The sequence below is a fragment of the Accipiter gentilis genome, chromosome 4 (assembly GCF_929443795.1).
Source record: "Accipiter gentilis chromosome 4, bAccGen1.1, whole genome shotgun sequence".
NCBI lineage: Eukaryota > Metazoa > Chordata > Aves > Accipitriformes > Accipitridae > Astur > Astur gentilis.
In genome coordinates, this window is record NC_064883.1 from 25024569 (window position 1) to 25041975 (window position 17407).

At 39.2% G+C, this 17407-nt stretch overlaps 1 protein-coding gene across 1 annotated transcript in view; it reads right to left on the reverse strand.

Moving 5' to 3' along the window:
• CUBN (cubilin) overlaps nucleotides 1-17407 on the reverse strand; it is a 149024-nt gene that overhangs the window by 38481 nt on the left and 93136 nt on the right. Inside the window, exons 39-50 of the mRNA XM_049798757.1 lie at nucleotides 16257-16446; nucleotides 14990-15187; nucleotides 14525-14671; nucleotides 13453-13643; nucleotides 12987-13170; nucleotides 11485-11659; nucleotides 10234-10412; nucleotides 8317-8526; nucleotides 7876-8016; nucleotides 5922-6103; nucleotides 4173-4344; nucleotides 2990-3196 (exon numbers count right to left, since the gene is read on the reverse strand). Coding sequence (XP_049654714.1) covers nucleotides 2990-3196; nucleotides 4173-4344; nucleotides 5922-6103; nucleotides 7876-8016; nucleotides 8317-8526; nucleotides 10234-10412; nucleotides 11485-11659; nucleotides 12987-13170; nucleotides 13453-13643; nucleotides 14525-14671; nucleotides 14990-15187; nucleotides 16257-16446 — 2176 coding nt within the window. The remainder of the gene's footprint in view (nucleotides 1-2989; nucleotides 3197-4172; nucleotides 4345-5921; nucleotides 6104-7875; nucleotides 8017-8316; nucleotides 8527-10233; nucleotides 10413-11484; nucleotides 11660-12986; nucleotides 13171-13452; nucleotides 13644-14524; nucleotides 14672-14989; nucleotides 15188-16256; nucleotides 16447-17407) is intronic.

The following is a 17407-nucleotide window of genomic DNA, read 5'->3' on the forward strand; positions in this document are numbered from 1 at the left end:
TTCGGTTTGACTAGAAAACAGAGCAAAGTACATATCACACTTAAAAACTGGCTATTTGTTATGGGTATAGGTAGAGTGCTGCAGTTCATTGCTGGGATCTAAATCTCGACAACAAGGAAGTTCTCTCCAAAGCTGTATTAATGATCCTGTTAATATCTTGGGCTCCTTCTCTCTCCTCCTTGCCATGCTGCACACTTTCATTTTATATGACTCATCAGACCCGAAAACACAGAAAGTGCCCCCAAACTGCAAATGTTTTGGGGCAGAACAGTGAGAAAAGATGGCCCAAGGATCTGATCACGAGGAAGCCTATTAGGCCTATGTTTGTGACATCCTCATTAAAGTCAACAGGAATTTTGAGTTTTCTACCATATAGTGATGTGCTTCTTCCGTGAACAAGCTGTCACTGCTGTATTAATAGTGGGCATCTCTTTCCTAGGGACCTCAACATACTGTTCTCTGTATGGCAAAAAATGCTCAAATTTGCACATCATTTGCTCAAATCATTGAAACCTAAAAGGAAAGCACAACACAGGACATTGCACTTCTGTGACACTGAATGTTTGCTCATGTTGGTGTAAGCTCTTATCCATCACATTGGTAAAAGTATCAGCTTCTGTTTATTCCTGACATATTCTCAGGAGAAGGAAAATAAGCATAATGGTGCTCCTCACAACATCCAGGCAACACCATGGCTAAGTTTGCTTCTCTAATAACAGCAGGCTGCTGGTCTTCAAAGTCTCCATTCAAAAGCAACTCCTAGCTCCATGCAGAGTGGCAGGCTGTTCTTGTGAAGAAAGCAGTAGAGCAAGAGGAAGAAACTTTGGGCACTCTTCAAAGCCCTTTCACAGTTATTCCAAGTAACACGGCTGAGTAACTTTATCTTTCTGTCATATACAGTGACACAGCCACCATCTGAAATGCCTTGAAGCACAGGGATAAAAGGTGGCATATAATAAAATTCTATTAATGTAAATTACACATAGAAATGCTAAAACCTGTCTTGTTAACATGCACTAAAAATGATAGTGAGCTGTACAAGCAGAAGATGTTCATGATAAATTATGGCTTGGGAAAATATAGTACTATCCACTTTGAGCATTAAAATGTGAAGTGTACTTCTTGTTTTTTGCACTTCTTACAAGGTGATTGACTATGTGACAGATGTGACCCAGGTTACTCAGTCTCTACAGTGTGAAAAATGACACCAATAACTGCTTTCAAGAATGGCCAGCTGGCCAGAGATCTAGACTGTTGATAAACAGAAAATGTAAACAGAAAGACTGTGCTGTAAGATTTGGTTCAAACTGAGGGAATGGTCCAAAAGACAAAATCAAGTCTTCCAAAAGCCAAAAAGCCGAAAGTTAGGAGTATATTTCACTGCAGCAATATGGTCAACTGTACTACCATGTACAGACTATGTGCACATGCCTGATAATTTAATAACTTAATATAAAGCCTTATTCTAAAAATTTGAAATATTTATTTTATCTTTTTAGATTAAAAATTTCTCAATGAATACACAAAGTCAATTCCACTTTTTTTTTTCATTCAATACCATTAAGTGTGTTGCATGGGTAACTCAGAAGAATTTTACACATCCCAGTTTCATTTGGGGTCTCTTGGGTGACTTACTGTTGAATTGGACCTTTCTCCAATTTCGCATCTGCTGTGTTGAGAGTCTTAAACAGCACCTGGCTGAGGTTAGTGATATTCTGCACTATTTGCATCTCAGTGTTAATTAAATGTTACTTGTCAGTGTACACAGCTGAATTAGGGCATTCTGCCTTTGTCATGACACTGGTTGTGAAACTGAAGATTCATTAATATGGCCAAAATGAACATTACTATTTAGATGGCAAAGCTGTGTAGAGCAAAATAAGACCACATTTTTGACTCTTTCCTTTGATTTTATTGCCTGGAGGCCTGAGGTTCACAGTAAAGTGAGAGTAGTGGGAACTAATGAGTAATGGACCAGATATATTTCATTATTTGTTTCTCTGAGTTCTCTTTCTATTATTTCCCAGCTCCAGTGCATACATGGGAGGGAATTTTTAAGCTATGCAGCTATGGATGCTTTGGCTCTACAGGGGACAAACCAATGCTGTACAACTAAGAGTTCTTGTTCAAATGAATGCAAAAAAGGATGTAACAGATTCCTGGTCTCCCCCCCCACACCTTTCAGAAACGATCTCCTCATAAATTAGAACCTGCTCTCTCTATTGGGACTCACAGATACAGCCTTTCAGTGAAGAAGACAACGGGAGTTTTCATACTACACTTGGCATTAGCTGAGTGACTTTCATATGACATTTCCAGTTGTTTGTTCTTATGGATAGCTAAAGATGCTCAAATGTGCAGAGCTATTACTCATGCATTAATCCTGTGATTATTTTCCTTTTAAATGGTTTAGTCTGTATTTTGTGATACAGTCTCACAGGAAATACAGATTTGGTTTTGGAGAATCATCTTAAGAGTACAAAAGCGCGGTATGAACTGGGTATTCAGCCCAGAGACTATGAATAATTAAAACATTCTTTACTCCACTCCTGCTGTCCCTGGAGATATTTCAGGAGCAGGGAAAGAATGGGCTGTGGGCCAAATAAATTGTTTTGATGACTCCCACTTCTCCTGGCTGCCATCTTTCAAGGGAGATGAAGTGAAATTTGTATTGTCCCCTGTAAAGAGAGAGTCAGGTGTGTATTGCAACCACCAAAACAATTTATTCCCCCAAAACACCTATCCAGTTTTCCATTTTCTCCCCTGAAAGAAAGGGTGACTAAATCCATGCATCCATTGCTCTGGCAGTGAAATCCCACTCCTGGTCTAGGAGGCAACATGGAAGGCATGCATGTGAATACTCTCTCAAATGTACAGATCCTACAACAATCACCATCTGCAAATATACATGAACAAGATTTGGAAGAAACACAGTTGCATAGCTGGAACCTTGATAGGCTTAATCCATTCTCCCGCTGAACATACAAACCTATTCGTAACTCTAGGTAGTCATACTGGCAGTCCTGGTGATGTTCCAAGTGGAAATCCTCAAAAGAGATATATATGGATGAATTATAGTGGGAGGGGTTTTCAATGGTCCATTCACAGTTCAAGTTACTTGTGTAATTTTTGACACCATCATAACCAGGAGAAGAGAAATTGCCACCTGCATATACCATCAGGATTCCACCACAAACTGCAGAAACAAAATACAATTTTTTAAAAAATAGCAATAATTCTTATATGAAGATAAATCTTGCCCCTATTTATTCTGATGTGTGCATGTCAGCAAGCATATGTACTGATTAGACCAAAACTTTTTCCACCTTCTTCCTTTTTTATAATTTACTCCTGTGTACAAGAAAATTCTTGCCTAATGTCCTGGAATTTATTGGCAAGCCTTGAAAAACACATGTGTAAATCAAAGAAACAATTATTCACAGTATCAAATAAAATATTTCAGCAGCGCCATCAATACAACAAGCATTATTTAACATTTTGATAAAGTCCCACTGCAGCAGCAGTCCAGTATTGCTCAGCCCTACCCATTACCTAATTCTAGACTTGAGATTTTTCTGGAACACACCCTCAAGAGCAGTACACTCATGCTACAGTAGATATTTGGGGGGGGGAGTTGGAAAACTAAGTTCAAAAGACACAAGGCTGTAGTAGTAAGGCTCTGCCAGCTGCCTCCTCTCTGGAGGCTGAGCTTGCAAAAGTAGGTTAGCTGCACTCTTTCACAAGCTACAATAAATTTATTACCCCCCTGAGTAATAAGGAGGCACTTGAATTATTCAAGTTGTCTATGGCACTATGCTTCTTGGATCTTTTCATGGAATAAGACCACTTCAGACCATGTCTTACTCAAGACTAAGTACAAAACAATAAATCAGTAGTGAGAGTAAGGACTGTGATATATAACAGAGGTTGTTCTTTTCATTTGAAATTTTAATATAACAGGCACATGAAGTCCGTAGCTCCCAGACATTCCCCATTTTTTTACATCCTTTCAACTAATTAAGGATATGTGATCTACTCCCACCAAAGAGAAGTTAAAGAGAAAAAAAGGTATCAGAGGTTTGTTGTTTGTCTAGGTAATTCTTTGACTTGCACCAGTACTTTAACTATGAAATGACTCACCAAAGATCAAACAATTCAAAAACACACACTACCTGCATCTTCACTAGACATGTATGAGACACTGAAGCCTCTGGTTGCATGGGACATATCTGTCACCAAAATTACTTTCATTGTGTTTCCAGAGGATTTCACCTCAGTGCCTGGATTTACCTCACCACACAGCTTGGCCAGCTGGGGAGAGTTCTGTCTGAGGCCATTGTAAACCTGTTGGGTCGAAATAAACTCTTATGAGATCAAAATACAGTCTTATGAGCATGTCCTGTATCAATTAACAGTGCTTCACATCTTTAATACAAGGTTCATTGATGTCCATCACAGCAGGTTAGTTCCCAGATCTGCTCAAGACACTGAACAAACTTCCGTTGCCTTAAGCAGATCAGGCTCTAAAGTAAAACATCAAAAATACCTTGCTTATTTTGGCAAAACACAAATATATGCCCTCTCTCTCTTTTTTTTTTTTTTTTTTTTTTAATAAAGTGAAACAGTTTTATTTGGAAAAATACTGTATTTTAGCTCAATATTTATATCTTCAATCACTTCATAATGTCAGCTGCTGATCATATTCATTCTGTCTCAAACAATCATCTTTGTAGTCTTGCTAAAGCCAACATCAGCTTTATCAAAAATCTCCTCCAAAATATTTGGTGCTGGTGGGTATTTTTGATTAGTTCAAACATTTCACTTTCTGATGAACCAGATGTATTTTGCAGTTTCTTTCATACAGCCTTTAGCCTAGGAGTTAATTTCCTTCTTTCTACTACTATCTCAGCAGTGCAAGCGAGGCAGAAGTGAAGCTTCCCACTGAGATTTGGAATACATTAGAGTGCTGAAGGCACAAAAGCTGGCAGGACAGAGCTTCCTTTAAGAGATCATTACTTCATTAATCGATAAAAAGCCAGCTCCCCACGGTTTGTCTAAAGCATCTGTGAAAGAAAACAAGGGGAAGATCATCTACAAATCACAAGGGAGAGCTACTTCACACACACACACACAGTTGTGCATGGGCTAGTTTCTGATGATACTGAAGCTACTTCTTGTGTTTGCACTGCTAATCTGAACAAATAGAAAACTAAACTAGATCTTCCATTCTTGCAATTTTGTAGAGGAATCATATTTTTGAGGCATTTGTACATCTGACCAGGTCCAGTTCTGTGTGCCAGGTTTGATTTTTTTTTGTTTTTTTTTTCACTAAATAACCAAAAATCTAAAATAACCATGATAAAACAACCAAAATCTATCTTTTAGGAGATGGGAGCAATAAATAGGTAGAATTTCCTGGGGTTTCCCTTTCTTTCTTTCAGAATATGCAAGGTCCAATGCAGTAGCAGCTGTTTGTTTCAATCTCTGGCTTTCTCTCTTTCTTTTTTTTTTTTTTAAAAAATTGACAACAGTAAGTAACAACAGCAGTAACAACCTCCAAAGTCAAAAGAGACCTGGAAGTGACTGATGGACTTACTGTCCACAGAGAAGAGACGTTGAAAGCTTTCAAAAACCCCAGAGCTTTTTCCATAATAGATAAAGAGCCAATTCTAATTATTTCTTCAAGTCCTCCCCTCTGCCTGGACCACAATTCCAAATTTCCATACTCTAAAACAAGCAGATGAGTTTAGATGCTCTACAGAGCTAACTTTCTCTCACTTATCTGTTTTCCATGGATTAAATTATGTTTTGTCTTAAAATCAGATGTAGACCTACAAATGACATTTCAGCTCTATTATGTCCATTAATGCTCCATAAAGGGATTAGGAAGAGCATTTTCTGCCTCCATGCCCAATACTCACAGCCACGTAATCTGATGAGCACCTCCAGTGTTCTTCAGTTTTCATATCATTAAAGGTTAGAGTCACACGTCGGCCTTCCTCCACTGTGATCCTCCATTCACACACTCGATTATGTGGGTATAGGTTGGGATAGTTGGGTGAAGTAAATGTTCCAACAGGGGCAGTAAAATCCCCACCACATTCTGAAATACCCAAATATTGGGACACTTCTTAAAGCATTGCTTATAGAGTTATAGCAAAAAAACCATTGATAATGCAAGAAAAAGAGATCCTGAGAGGTTGCTTTGATATGCCTATCCTGTCCATATGTTTGTCTAAACAGCTAAGTTCCTGCCAGTCTCTATCACTCAGCCATAAATGTAGTTGAATATTAATTAACCATACCAGCTCCTTTTAGTCTAATTATTAATATTCTCTTCTCTGAAGGGCTCATGCCAGGCTTCAGAAGCCTGAGTGACCCACAGGCTTTGATGTCGAGTGATACAAGCCTCTAACTGTGGCAGGACTGAGACATTTCTGCCTTTCAGATCACTGGGCAGAGCTACACAGAACGAGCAGGGTCTTAAAGTGGGTGTTGATGAAGGATGTGTTTTTTCTCTGCTGGTTAACAGAGGTAGAGAAAAACTTTCAGGGATTTTAAGCAATGCTTTTTCAGTACAGTTATTTTGTGATTTTCCTATCTTTGTTATGAATATCAAATTGTGCTCTGAGGAAAGAACACAAAAAGTCTTGGGTATACAGTGCATTTTTCTTCTGAGACTAATGGTATAAATTTACCAGCTTACAGTTAGTTTCCTTTTAAAATACAGAGATACAGTTTAATGGTGTGCAGTGGGAGATTTAGTCCCTTTCCTCACCCTCACAAACTCCTGCAAAATAGTCTAATCTGCGTATCCACCTGCATTAAATTTTTACTAATACAGTTTCTCTTCTATGGTTGCATAACAGGGTCCTGGAAGTGGAATAACATTCTTTTGGAGTTTGTTTCCCTGTCTGTTATTTTATTGCAGAAGCGAACACAAAGAATAAGGAAGCTTTCAGCTGAGATTTTAAATGAACTGGAAGGAGTTAAGAAGGGTTGGCAGGAGATTTTTCAAGACCACTACCACAAATAATTTCTTAAAAAGTAGCCATATTTTGGCAGGACAAGCATTGCATGGGCACTAAAGAATGTGAAAGAGAAGTGTAATGCACGAAGTCTATGGCCTTAGTCCTGCTCAGAGCAGCCCTGTGAAGTCATTGTGCTCAGGACAAGAGGCAATGGGCACAAATTGAAACACAAGAAATTCCATCTGAACATATGAAAACACTTTTCACTATAAGGGTTGTTGAACACTGGAATAGGTTTTCCAGAGAGGTTTTGGAGTCTCTAACCCTGGAGACAGTAAAAACCTGACTGGCCACAATCCTGGGCAACTTCCTCTACTTGGCCTTGCTTGAGCAGGGGGGTTGGACTACCTTATCTCCAGAGGTCCCTTCCAACCTCAATGTCTCTGCATTTCTGTGATTCTGCTTGAAACCTATTGGCTAAAAACTATTGGGTTTATGGAGATTTAAGAATACTACTCACCTCAGAGGGACAAAATAACATAAAGGAGAATCACAGCATTTCTTTACCTGCCTCCTCATCAAGAGGGATGTGGGGACGGTATGTTAGGACATCCCTGGACTGATTGCTGGAGAGAAAAGGTGTGGAAGAGTGTGCTTCATTGTGTGAGACCTACCACTGATGGCAACATCCATTACAGTGGGAGACTGCTTGCGTCTCAAAGTTTCAGACTGGCTAAGTAGTGATCAGAGAGCTCTATTCATACTTCCCCCAGAGTTTAAATTTAAGAGCAGATACACACGACTCCAAGAATAAGTGATCTACAATATATGCTGTATTAGTGCAATTATAGTCTGTGGTATATGTTGCTTCCCTGAAAGTAACTTGCAGCCTTACAAATCCAACCTTCAGTACTAGAATCAAAGCGCAGTCTGAATCCTCCGGCATTGACTGATCCATCAGTGACAAACTTGACATAAGCAAAACTGTCAGAGGTGTCCACAGCATCAGGGAGAGTATTACCACAGTACCTGCCCAACAAATTTCCTGCAAAAATCAAATACAGGAAGACAATTTTATATCAATATATTATTTATAGTTATATTGAAAGATCACTTCTTCCCAATTTAACCGGAAAGGCAGGAATAAGCTAGTAAAATCAAGTTCTTGCTGGGAAATAGAAGGGTTGTGTTTGCCTTTGCTTCAGCAAGCAAGGCAGACAGAAGCAAATACTGTACATTGAAAATGCTCACTTTATACCCAAAGGGAAATGCTTTCAGGAACCTCTGGTGAGGTTTCATAGTAATACTAGGGAAGGTAAGACAAACACTGAAATAATTCTCAGACCAGAAGCGTTGTATTCTCGGATCTCCACAAAGTCATTTGTGCACTCGGAAGAGCTTTGAATATCCAGGCCTTCCAGTCTGATAGTCAGATAGTGGCCCCTGGGACCCTGCAGAAACCATTCACACAGCAGGTTGTCTTGATAATGAAGCTCAGGATACCCCATGCTTTCAATGATGCCAGTTTGTCCTATCACTGTCCCACCACAGGGAGCTGCAAAAGGAAGAACATTGCTTGGTTGACTGAAGGACCTCACAGAGATGACCTTTCTCCTAAACAAGCCTTAAAGCTGAGGCACAACTGACGTGTTCTCTAACTGTAATAATAGAGAGGTAATAAAACAGGAATTGCCTTCCAATTAAAAATCTTCCACATTCTCCTTATAATTCAACCAGCCCTAGTTTGTTGTGGTGTTCTTTTTTTTTTTTTTCCACACACCCCCTCGAATTGCAAGCAGCCCTTCCTCTCTATCACATCTTTTATTAATTTGAATAAACTCACAGATTTCAAGGTCTATATCTAATCTCTACCCATGGCCATATTTACCAGAAAATCTTGGAAAGCTTTATCAGATAATTATATGGAAATTTAGTTTATTAAATGTGGATCTAAATTTTTGATGACTGACAAAAGTTGACTGCTTGTTTGGGCCTACAGCTATGGTTCAAACTCCTCTTTCCTGCAGTCATTTCCTGTTCACATCCACTCCTTGTGATGCCTTCGTAAGGGATCATTGCACAATTCAGGAAACAGCTATTTATTTTTAATCTTCTCTCTCTGAAAACTCATTTCTCCATGGTACCTGCAAACATAAGTTCATAATACTAAGACTTACAGCAAATAATATTCCCAAGTGGATTTTATTTGATTTTACAGTGTATTCTGTGTGTCTGCTAGTTAGAATCTTTTTGTGGCAATAACAGTTCTATTCATGCTGTCTGCTCTTCTGAGTGATTAGTCCTTTGTTCCAGGATGACTGGCATGCAGCTGAGATACTGTAAATCTGTTATAGATAAATATAAATTGTGGCTTTGTATACTAACAATATTTTATTGCAAGTTGCTTCAGTTTTCCCATTCCTAAATATAACAGCATGCTATATTGGCTTAAGTGAGACCTAACTCAGTCAGCAAAATTCTGTGTAAAGCAATATAGTCCACTACTTTGCCTTTGAGAAATTAACAGTCCTAGACTTTCCTATATGAATGATACTATCATAAGAGATGCAATTCTTTGAAGATTATTAACACTGTCAAAACCAAAAAAGTAGTATATTTCTGAATCTGATCAAAGACTATTTTTTATTTAATTTTAAAACTTTGCTAGTGCTTTCTAATCCTGTTTTTGCAGCTTGAGAGCAAATAATTTTAATGTATTTCTTTTCCCAGCTGACAAATAATGTTTCTTACTGTTCGTTCCTTTTTCAGTCCATTGTTGTGCTGCCCCTCTTTAGCAGCATTGTTATTATAGATTGATTAACTTTTACATAGAGAAGCTCCTAATTTGTTCTTCTCCTGCCAACTCTCAGCTGATCTTTGCATTTCCCTTCAGGATCCTGCTCATGAAAGTGACACTAATTTTGCATGCTGAAAATGAAATCATGTTACATGACTTTATTCACATCAACCTTTTTTTCTACTGCCCCTTTGATAATTGTCTTTGACAAGAGGTTTGTTTCCACTGCTGCAGATCTATGAGCACTTTCCTATTCCTATGTCCATAATTTTCACCTCTTGCTAGGTACAGAACATGCTGCTGTTAACCCTTATCATGATTCTGATGCCTTAGCTTTAACACTAGTTGAAAGAGGCACATATCTGTCAGTCCACCTCTTACGCATGATTTAAGCCCTATTACAAAAGCCTGACACTTGAGACCAAAATCTCTAAAATCAGACAAATTGATACAAGCAAGCATTACCGATGGAGTATTTAGCATTGAATCCCACGTATGTGGCACTGCTGTCAGACCTGAACCTCAGGTACATGACAGCTCCTGAGGATCTTTGCGAGCCTGGCATCAAACCTCCACACAGCTTGGCAATGATGGGTGCAGTGGAGTCGGCACCGTCACGTAGCTCTAGGTAACTGGAAGTGCAGCTAGGAAAGGAGAGAATTTTCTGTTCAATGTATAGCAGTAATGGTTTAAAATCACTTCAGTATGTGCACAAAGCCATGAAGCTGTAGTGAATCAGATCAGTTTCCATGCCGTGTGAAGAGAACAGAATCAACACATTCATAATCAATGATAGTTATGTAATATTTGTATCAAAAGAAGTGCTAGAAACATTGAGAAAGATTCATCCCAAATCCAGTCTATGATCAGATCAGATCTGACAGAAGCAAAGCAAGTCAGCAAGTCCTGGGGAGGAGGAGTATGAACAGCACTGATAAAGTAGTTGTGACCATCTTTAACATATTTTTTCCAGCAGCATTCAGATTTGGCAGATATTCCCTATTAAGTCTCATTGATGACTGTTGAATTAAGGAACAGACATAAGACGAAGGGAATTAAAATTCAAATCTGGGGACTTACTTAGGTAAGCACAGAAGGACCCAAAATATCCTAAATAACAGCTTTGCCTTCAGAATGGTGCAGTGTTCTGGGAAGCCAGAGAGAAAGGACACCTTTGGGATTCTCTGTCCTGCACCATTTTTTCTGGACATGGTCTCACAGGTGAGGCTCACCTTTGCCATACAGTGGTTCAGCCCCAAATCAATGAAGTTACGTCAGCTGGAAACTAGGCCTTGTTTTATGCCTCAGGCAGGGGGTGCAAAACATGTAGACCTATTGCAAATCAGCAGACAAGCAATGGAGGAGGGAGACAAATTGTTGTGGTGGTAAGCCACTGGATTTAAAAGGGCCTGAGAGTCAAAATGACTGAAAATCTGAATATGAAAGGATTAGAGGGCACAGATTTTACAGAAAGCACCTTTCTACCATGGATGCTTCGTCTCTGTCTGTTGTATTAATTTCTGTCATGCACTGCAAAGTCCTAGGAAGGTATACCAGCAGCCTGATAGCTTCAGTGATCTCTCTCAAAAATTTCCTAACCACTTTTGATTGTATATCTGGAAGTGTGCTCTGGGAGGAATTAGAGAAAGTAACAGGGAAAGAGGAACCAGAATGGAATCTCTGAAGAAACACAGGCAAAATAATGTGGATGTATACTTTGATGAAGGTTCAATGTAAAACTGATCTTCAAATTGTAGCTCTACTGCATGTCCATTAGGAGCAGTTATGGTCCAGACACAGTCAGCATGCTGGGGATAATTGCTTGGATAGTTGGGGGAAGAAGTATATCCACTGGGGTTGAAATCATTGATATAAATATTTCCTCCACAAGCTGGGAAAGAAAAGATCACCAATAAAAACCAACATGTTAAGGAAATGGGTGAGGCATCAAAAATATGAGTTATCACTATATTCCAAGACAATTTCCTTTCAGTGTCATATAGTTACAACAAAAACAAATGCATTTTACTGCTTACTGTGGGAAAACATTTTAATGCAGAAGAATCCTATGTTCCTGTGCTTATGCTTACCCAGCCCTCCCCATTTCCAAATGTTCAGGGCCCTGAATTAAACTGCTATTAGTTCTTCCTTGGATTGCTTCTAAACCAAGCAGGAAACATATTGCTTGGCTTTTTCCTACCCCAGTTCCCAAGAGCTAGAAAGCCTACAAGTCAGACCCATCAATGCTTCTGTGAATCATTTACCACTTCTGCTTTCCAAAAATTAAAATGTCTGTTTGAGACAATAATGAATGTGTGAAGAATACCAGTCAGAGCAAACATGAGGATTTGTTCAGGTTCTTTATCCTACAAAAATATCTTTATTTTGACCAGAACCTTTCTGTCAAAACCCCCCACTATGTTCCAGCAACACTGGTTTAATGCAGGGGTTTAGTCAAGTTTTACAAATGGAAGTGGTAGAAATACTATTGTACAGCTTCACCCATTCCCTTCATGAATTCCCTACAGTAATGCTAAGAACGATTCTTTGTGGCAGTGGGGAAAAGTATGCAGAAAACAAGCACTTAAAAATTTGAGTAGATTGACCGGTTGCCTTAGTTGTGTTTAGTTATATTGTTTAACAGGAGGTCTCCTGGTGTCCCAAGTGGCATATGTATTAATACAGTGGAACAACTGCAAATGCCAAGTCCCTGATTTACACTTGGGAACCGCGTTTCCATTTTTTTCATTCTGTCAAGAAATGTTAGCTCTGGCAGGGAATGTTATTTTCTCAGCTAAGAGTAAAACTTGTGAGAAATGTTACCACCTTTCTAGACACACTAGCTTAAATAATTCCTGACATCATTTAGCACTTGCACTGAGTACTATATGTTCAAAATAATGTTCTTGTTTCCAGGTATTTTTTCATTTCCTGTATGAATCTTCCTACCTATAGATGCTACTTCCCTGCTAAAGTGTTCCCATAAGTTTTTTTTAAACTTTAATGTCTCCAGGTTCCATGACCTGGAGCTGCCTGTCTTTGAAAAGGAGAAATTTGATAGTACGATGAGAAGTCATGCACTAAAGAAGGAAACAGGACGTTTTTGCAGACATCTGATTTTACCAGGGTTGGGACTTAGAACAAAACCTCCTTTAAGAAGTCAAACTCCAAGTTATATCCATCGAGTGGCAGAATTTAAGTTTATTTCCTAGACTTACCTAGACTCTTAGCCTCGTATTTCAGTTTGAATCCTTGACCCTCATTCCTGCTGTCAGAAATGAAGTGAACAAACAGCTGATTGTCTGTGGTGTACATGGTAGAGATGGGGCTGCTTCCACAAAACCGTCCATTCCCTCTTCCGGACACCAAGGGTGGGGCAGCATTATCTAACCCATTCTTCAGCTAGATGAGAAATTGCTAATGTCACTCAAGCAAACAGCCCTGGAATATAAACCTTGAGCATACACCATCTTAATGCTTCCAGCCGTGGGGGAAAACAATAACCTAGTGATTAATTAATACACAGCAATAAATAAGAGTGAGAGAGAGAAATAATGTCTGTGATATTTCTCTTTGGTATTTCCACGCCCTGACAACCTGGGCCACCTTACTGACACTGAAATCAATAAGATTCAATAGCTGTAATAGCTTTTTAAGATTTGGTGACTTTGCCAATAACCTCACCTCTACATAATCTCCAAGGCTGCAGGAAGTATCCACACTCTTAACCTGGAAAGGCTGTTCAAAATGGACAGCAATGATAAATCCAGAGGTTACCACTACATGCCAGGAACAATTCAGATTAGGAGCATAGTCCTGAGGGTAGTTGGGGGATGTTATCACACCCCTGCCTGTGTGCAGATAGCCTCCACAACCTGAGAAAAAGGAGTTGAAGCAAAGAAAAAAATATTAGCATCAACTATTCATATATTCATTTAGAGAAAAACCCTATCTCTAAAAGGAAGATGTGATAGTTAAAAGCAAATGGCAAAGCAAGTGTATGAAGAGTTGAAGGCCATAGAGCAATGCACACAATGAATGATCTACCAAACACAAGCTAGTAGATTGCAAGATGACACACACCAAACGTCTTGACAGTGAGACTCTGTTCTCAGAATTAACAGACGAGTAAGCAGGCAGCTATGCCAAGAACCTCCCATGGCATGAGCATATTGTTACACTGTCTGAGTATACATTGCTTCTAGCCATGGACCAAACCACTGTCACTTATTCGAGTTGCCAGTCAGAAAAACTTCCCCTGGCTGTCCATTGTTATCATAACACCTTCCTTCGTGCCTCAACCCATTCAGGAATCTGTTACCATCCCTGGGTACATGTGGGAGGAGTGCCACTGGAAACCGCTGACATTCCTGCTGGAACTTACACAGCTTTCCGCATCTGTCTCTGTCTGTTTTGTGCCTATGCTTTGCATCATTTATTTCTCTCTCTTAGTTGGCCATGCTTTCACCCTTCAGCTGAGCTGTTATAAACTTAGGCATACACTTTTCTTACTTCTGAAAAGTGACTGGTCTGGTTGAATCATGCTTTGTTGTATTATATCATTAGGAAAATAGCAAATTTTACCTTTGCAGAGTCAGACATTTATTAATGAATATTCATGAGGTGAATAATCATTGTGCGATTAATTAGCTAGACTGTAGACACCTGTTAAAAATGCGAGAGTCTTTTCTTTCCTTACCCCATTGTTAGCAGCAAGGCAGACATTTATCTGGGAGAGAAGAGAAACAAACCTTACTTTTGTGATAAGAGGCATTAAACCCAGCTCCAGTGATGCTTGCATCTGACGTGAAGTGGATGAACATGGCCTCTCCAGTTGATCTTATTGGTCCAGGAGGTTCTCGTCCGCACAGGGTAGCCAGCACTGGAGAAAGACTAGTGTCTCCTGAGATCAAAAGAAGACATGTCAATGTTAAACCCAAATCAGCTCACACGTGCCTGCTGGTTGCTGTGGCTCACCCTTTCAGGCAGGTGCTTTTCAAGATCTTACAGATTTAGAAATATTTTAATAAAATATTTTGCTAGACTTTGCTAGTTTTATTTTGTCTAGCAGAACATCTCAGCATAGAGGAAGAATACTGATTTAGAGCATGTTCCCATTGCTATCTAGATTGCTTAAACTCAATGGACATGAGAATTCCAGGTACTGGGATCTTGGGTATCTATTGCCTGCTATTGAGGTAGGGCAAGATTGGCTCCTCACCGTCTTGGATAATAAGTTTGTCATAGTTGCATGAGCTGTGAGATTCTATGTCTAAGGCCAGGATATTGAACTCCACAGTGGATCCAGGTGCTCTGATAAGCCACACACAGTCAGCAAAATTTCTGTAATTCACGGGCCAGCCTGGTGAGAAGAGGAATGAAGGTGTTTCTTCAGTTGTTACAGTCCCTCCACATGCACCTGTCATGTACAAGAAGACAAAAATTAAAGCATCTTCTTTTTAAACTGAACACTTCCCTAGTAAAATTTAAGATGACAGTCCTATAATTAAGCACAATAGGGGCACAGTGATGATGTGTGTAGTCACAGGAATGCATTTCTTCAGTTTGGACTGAGAGTACAAAACCTGAAAATCCTGACCTATAAGGATGTTCCTGTGCTACCTGGTGCAGCAATGATATGACCTATTTTACCATGAGGAATATCTAGCAAAAGAGCTAAAAGCATCTACCGCAGTTTCACACAGGTTGCATATCAGAAAGGAATGGTGCATACATAACCAATAATGCATAAACAATTTAGACCCTCTTGAAATTGAAGTTCTTTTCTTTCTCCACTCTTAGTGTCTCACCTATATGTTTAGATCAAGATGGAATCCTCGCAGGGATATCTAGTGGCTCAGTGCTCTCCCAGAAATAAACCCTTTACATACTGCTACTATCTTGCAGAGCCCCAGGGATCCTTAGTCCCTCTGTCCCCAGAAATCTGCCTTCAGATTTAGAAAGAAGACATTGCAGTATATCCTAGTTAGTCTTAACTTTCTTTTGTTGAACTTGCTCAGAGTATATCAATGGTATAAGAAGCATATTCCCTCTCCTTCCAGGAGCTATTTGTCACAGGTACAGGATCATACTGAGCACATTCTCTTTATTTATGGATATGAGATGCATTATACTGAAAGATTTCATATCACAATGGCCAGTGATTTAAGAATGGTATTTCAAGAGGGACACTTTTTCATGAAAGCATATAAAATGTTTAGTTTTCATGAAATACCTGTGTAAAGAAAAAAGTCCCTCTACCAACACGCTTATTTTTAAAACACTGTAAAACAGTATATCTGGGAGTCCCTAGAAATAATTTTTAAAAGCTATTAAAATGCCTAATTAAAATGTCAATGAAAGCTTTATCTCTGTTAATAGCTAGGGCTTTCTCTTGCGGGGAAGTTGTTGGTTTGGATTTTTTTAAGTAAAGCTCAGTGTATCACTGGCTGTATCACTTTTAACCACGCAACACACTGAAAACCCACCTCTAGCAATGGTGCGTGTACCAGCAGAAGCATCCACTGCATACCACTCCAAAAGAAAGCCTTTTCCAGTCACAGATGAATCTGACTGGAACTGGATTGTCATCGAACTGCCAGAGGATGCAAAAGAAGCGGGGTCTGCACCACAGTACGTTGCAATAGGACGAGAATGAATGGTGGGCCCATCATAAACCTGCAGAGGGAAGGAGAATGCTGACATTCCTCACACAGGCAGATTTTAATCCACCCCATACTCAGCAAGTTTCCAAGGAGAAAATTACCCTCTTCAAATGAGTGAGGGATCTTTCAGCAAATCCCAGTTAGAGAGAAGCCTCTCTTACAAAAATGGAACAAAATCTCCCTTTCCATTATATACTGTTAATTGTGAAGCTTTTACAGAAGAAGGATCTGAATGGAAGCCATCAAATTCAGCTCATTCCCCATCACAGGGCTGCTCTTTGGGGACATGGACTGGCTTCCCACATCAAAAAAGTCCACTGGTACAATCTTGTTCCTTGCTGAGGACAAAACCAACACACTCTGCAGGAAAAAAGGGCATTGTTGTGGTTTTTTTTTTTTCCTTCCCCCCCCGAGGAACACATATATTTTAAATTCTATCAAATAAATATGCAATAATATGTTTTTCTTTTTACATATTTATAAGCCACATTCTAAGCTGGTTAAAAGATGCTTCTCTTCTGCCACCTTTCAAACCTATTTGTGTTCTTGTCCTCTTCCCCCCAGCAAAAAATGTCCAGTAGAGAAAGCTAGGAAATATTAAATAAACATTAACGTTACACTGAAGATTTGATCCTTGAGTCAGGTTAGAGGTCAGGCTGATTCACACCCACTGAATGTCTAGCTGATTTAAGAAACTCAGTTTTCTTTCAGAGGGACAGACAAAGAAAGGCAGGCTGAGTTAGAAGAAAGAAGATGCCATTAAAATCTGACATGGAATGAAGGAAAAAAGTTACATTTCTGGAATTAATAGCAAATTTAGATATCAGTGAATTAATAATAAATTGAATATACTGAATACATTGAAATAGTATTAACTTTCTTTTTCCTAAAGGTGAAAGATAAGGATAATGAGTGAATCAGCTGGTTAAAAAACAAAAACAAACAAACTAAAAAAGACAAGAAGAGATTTACCT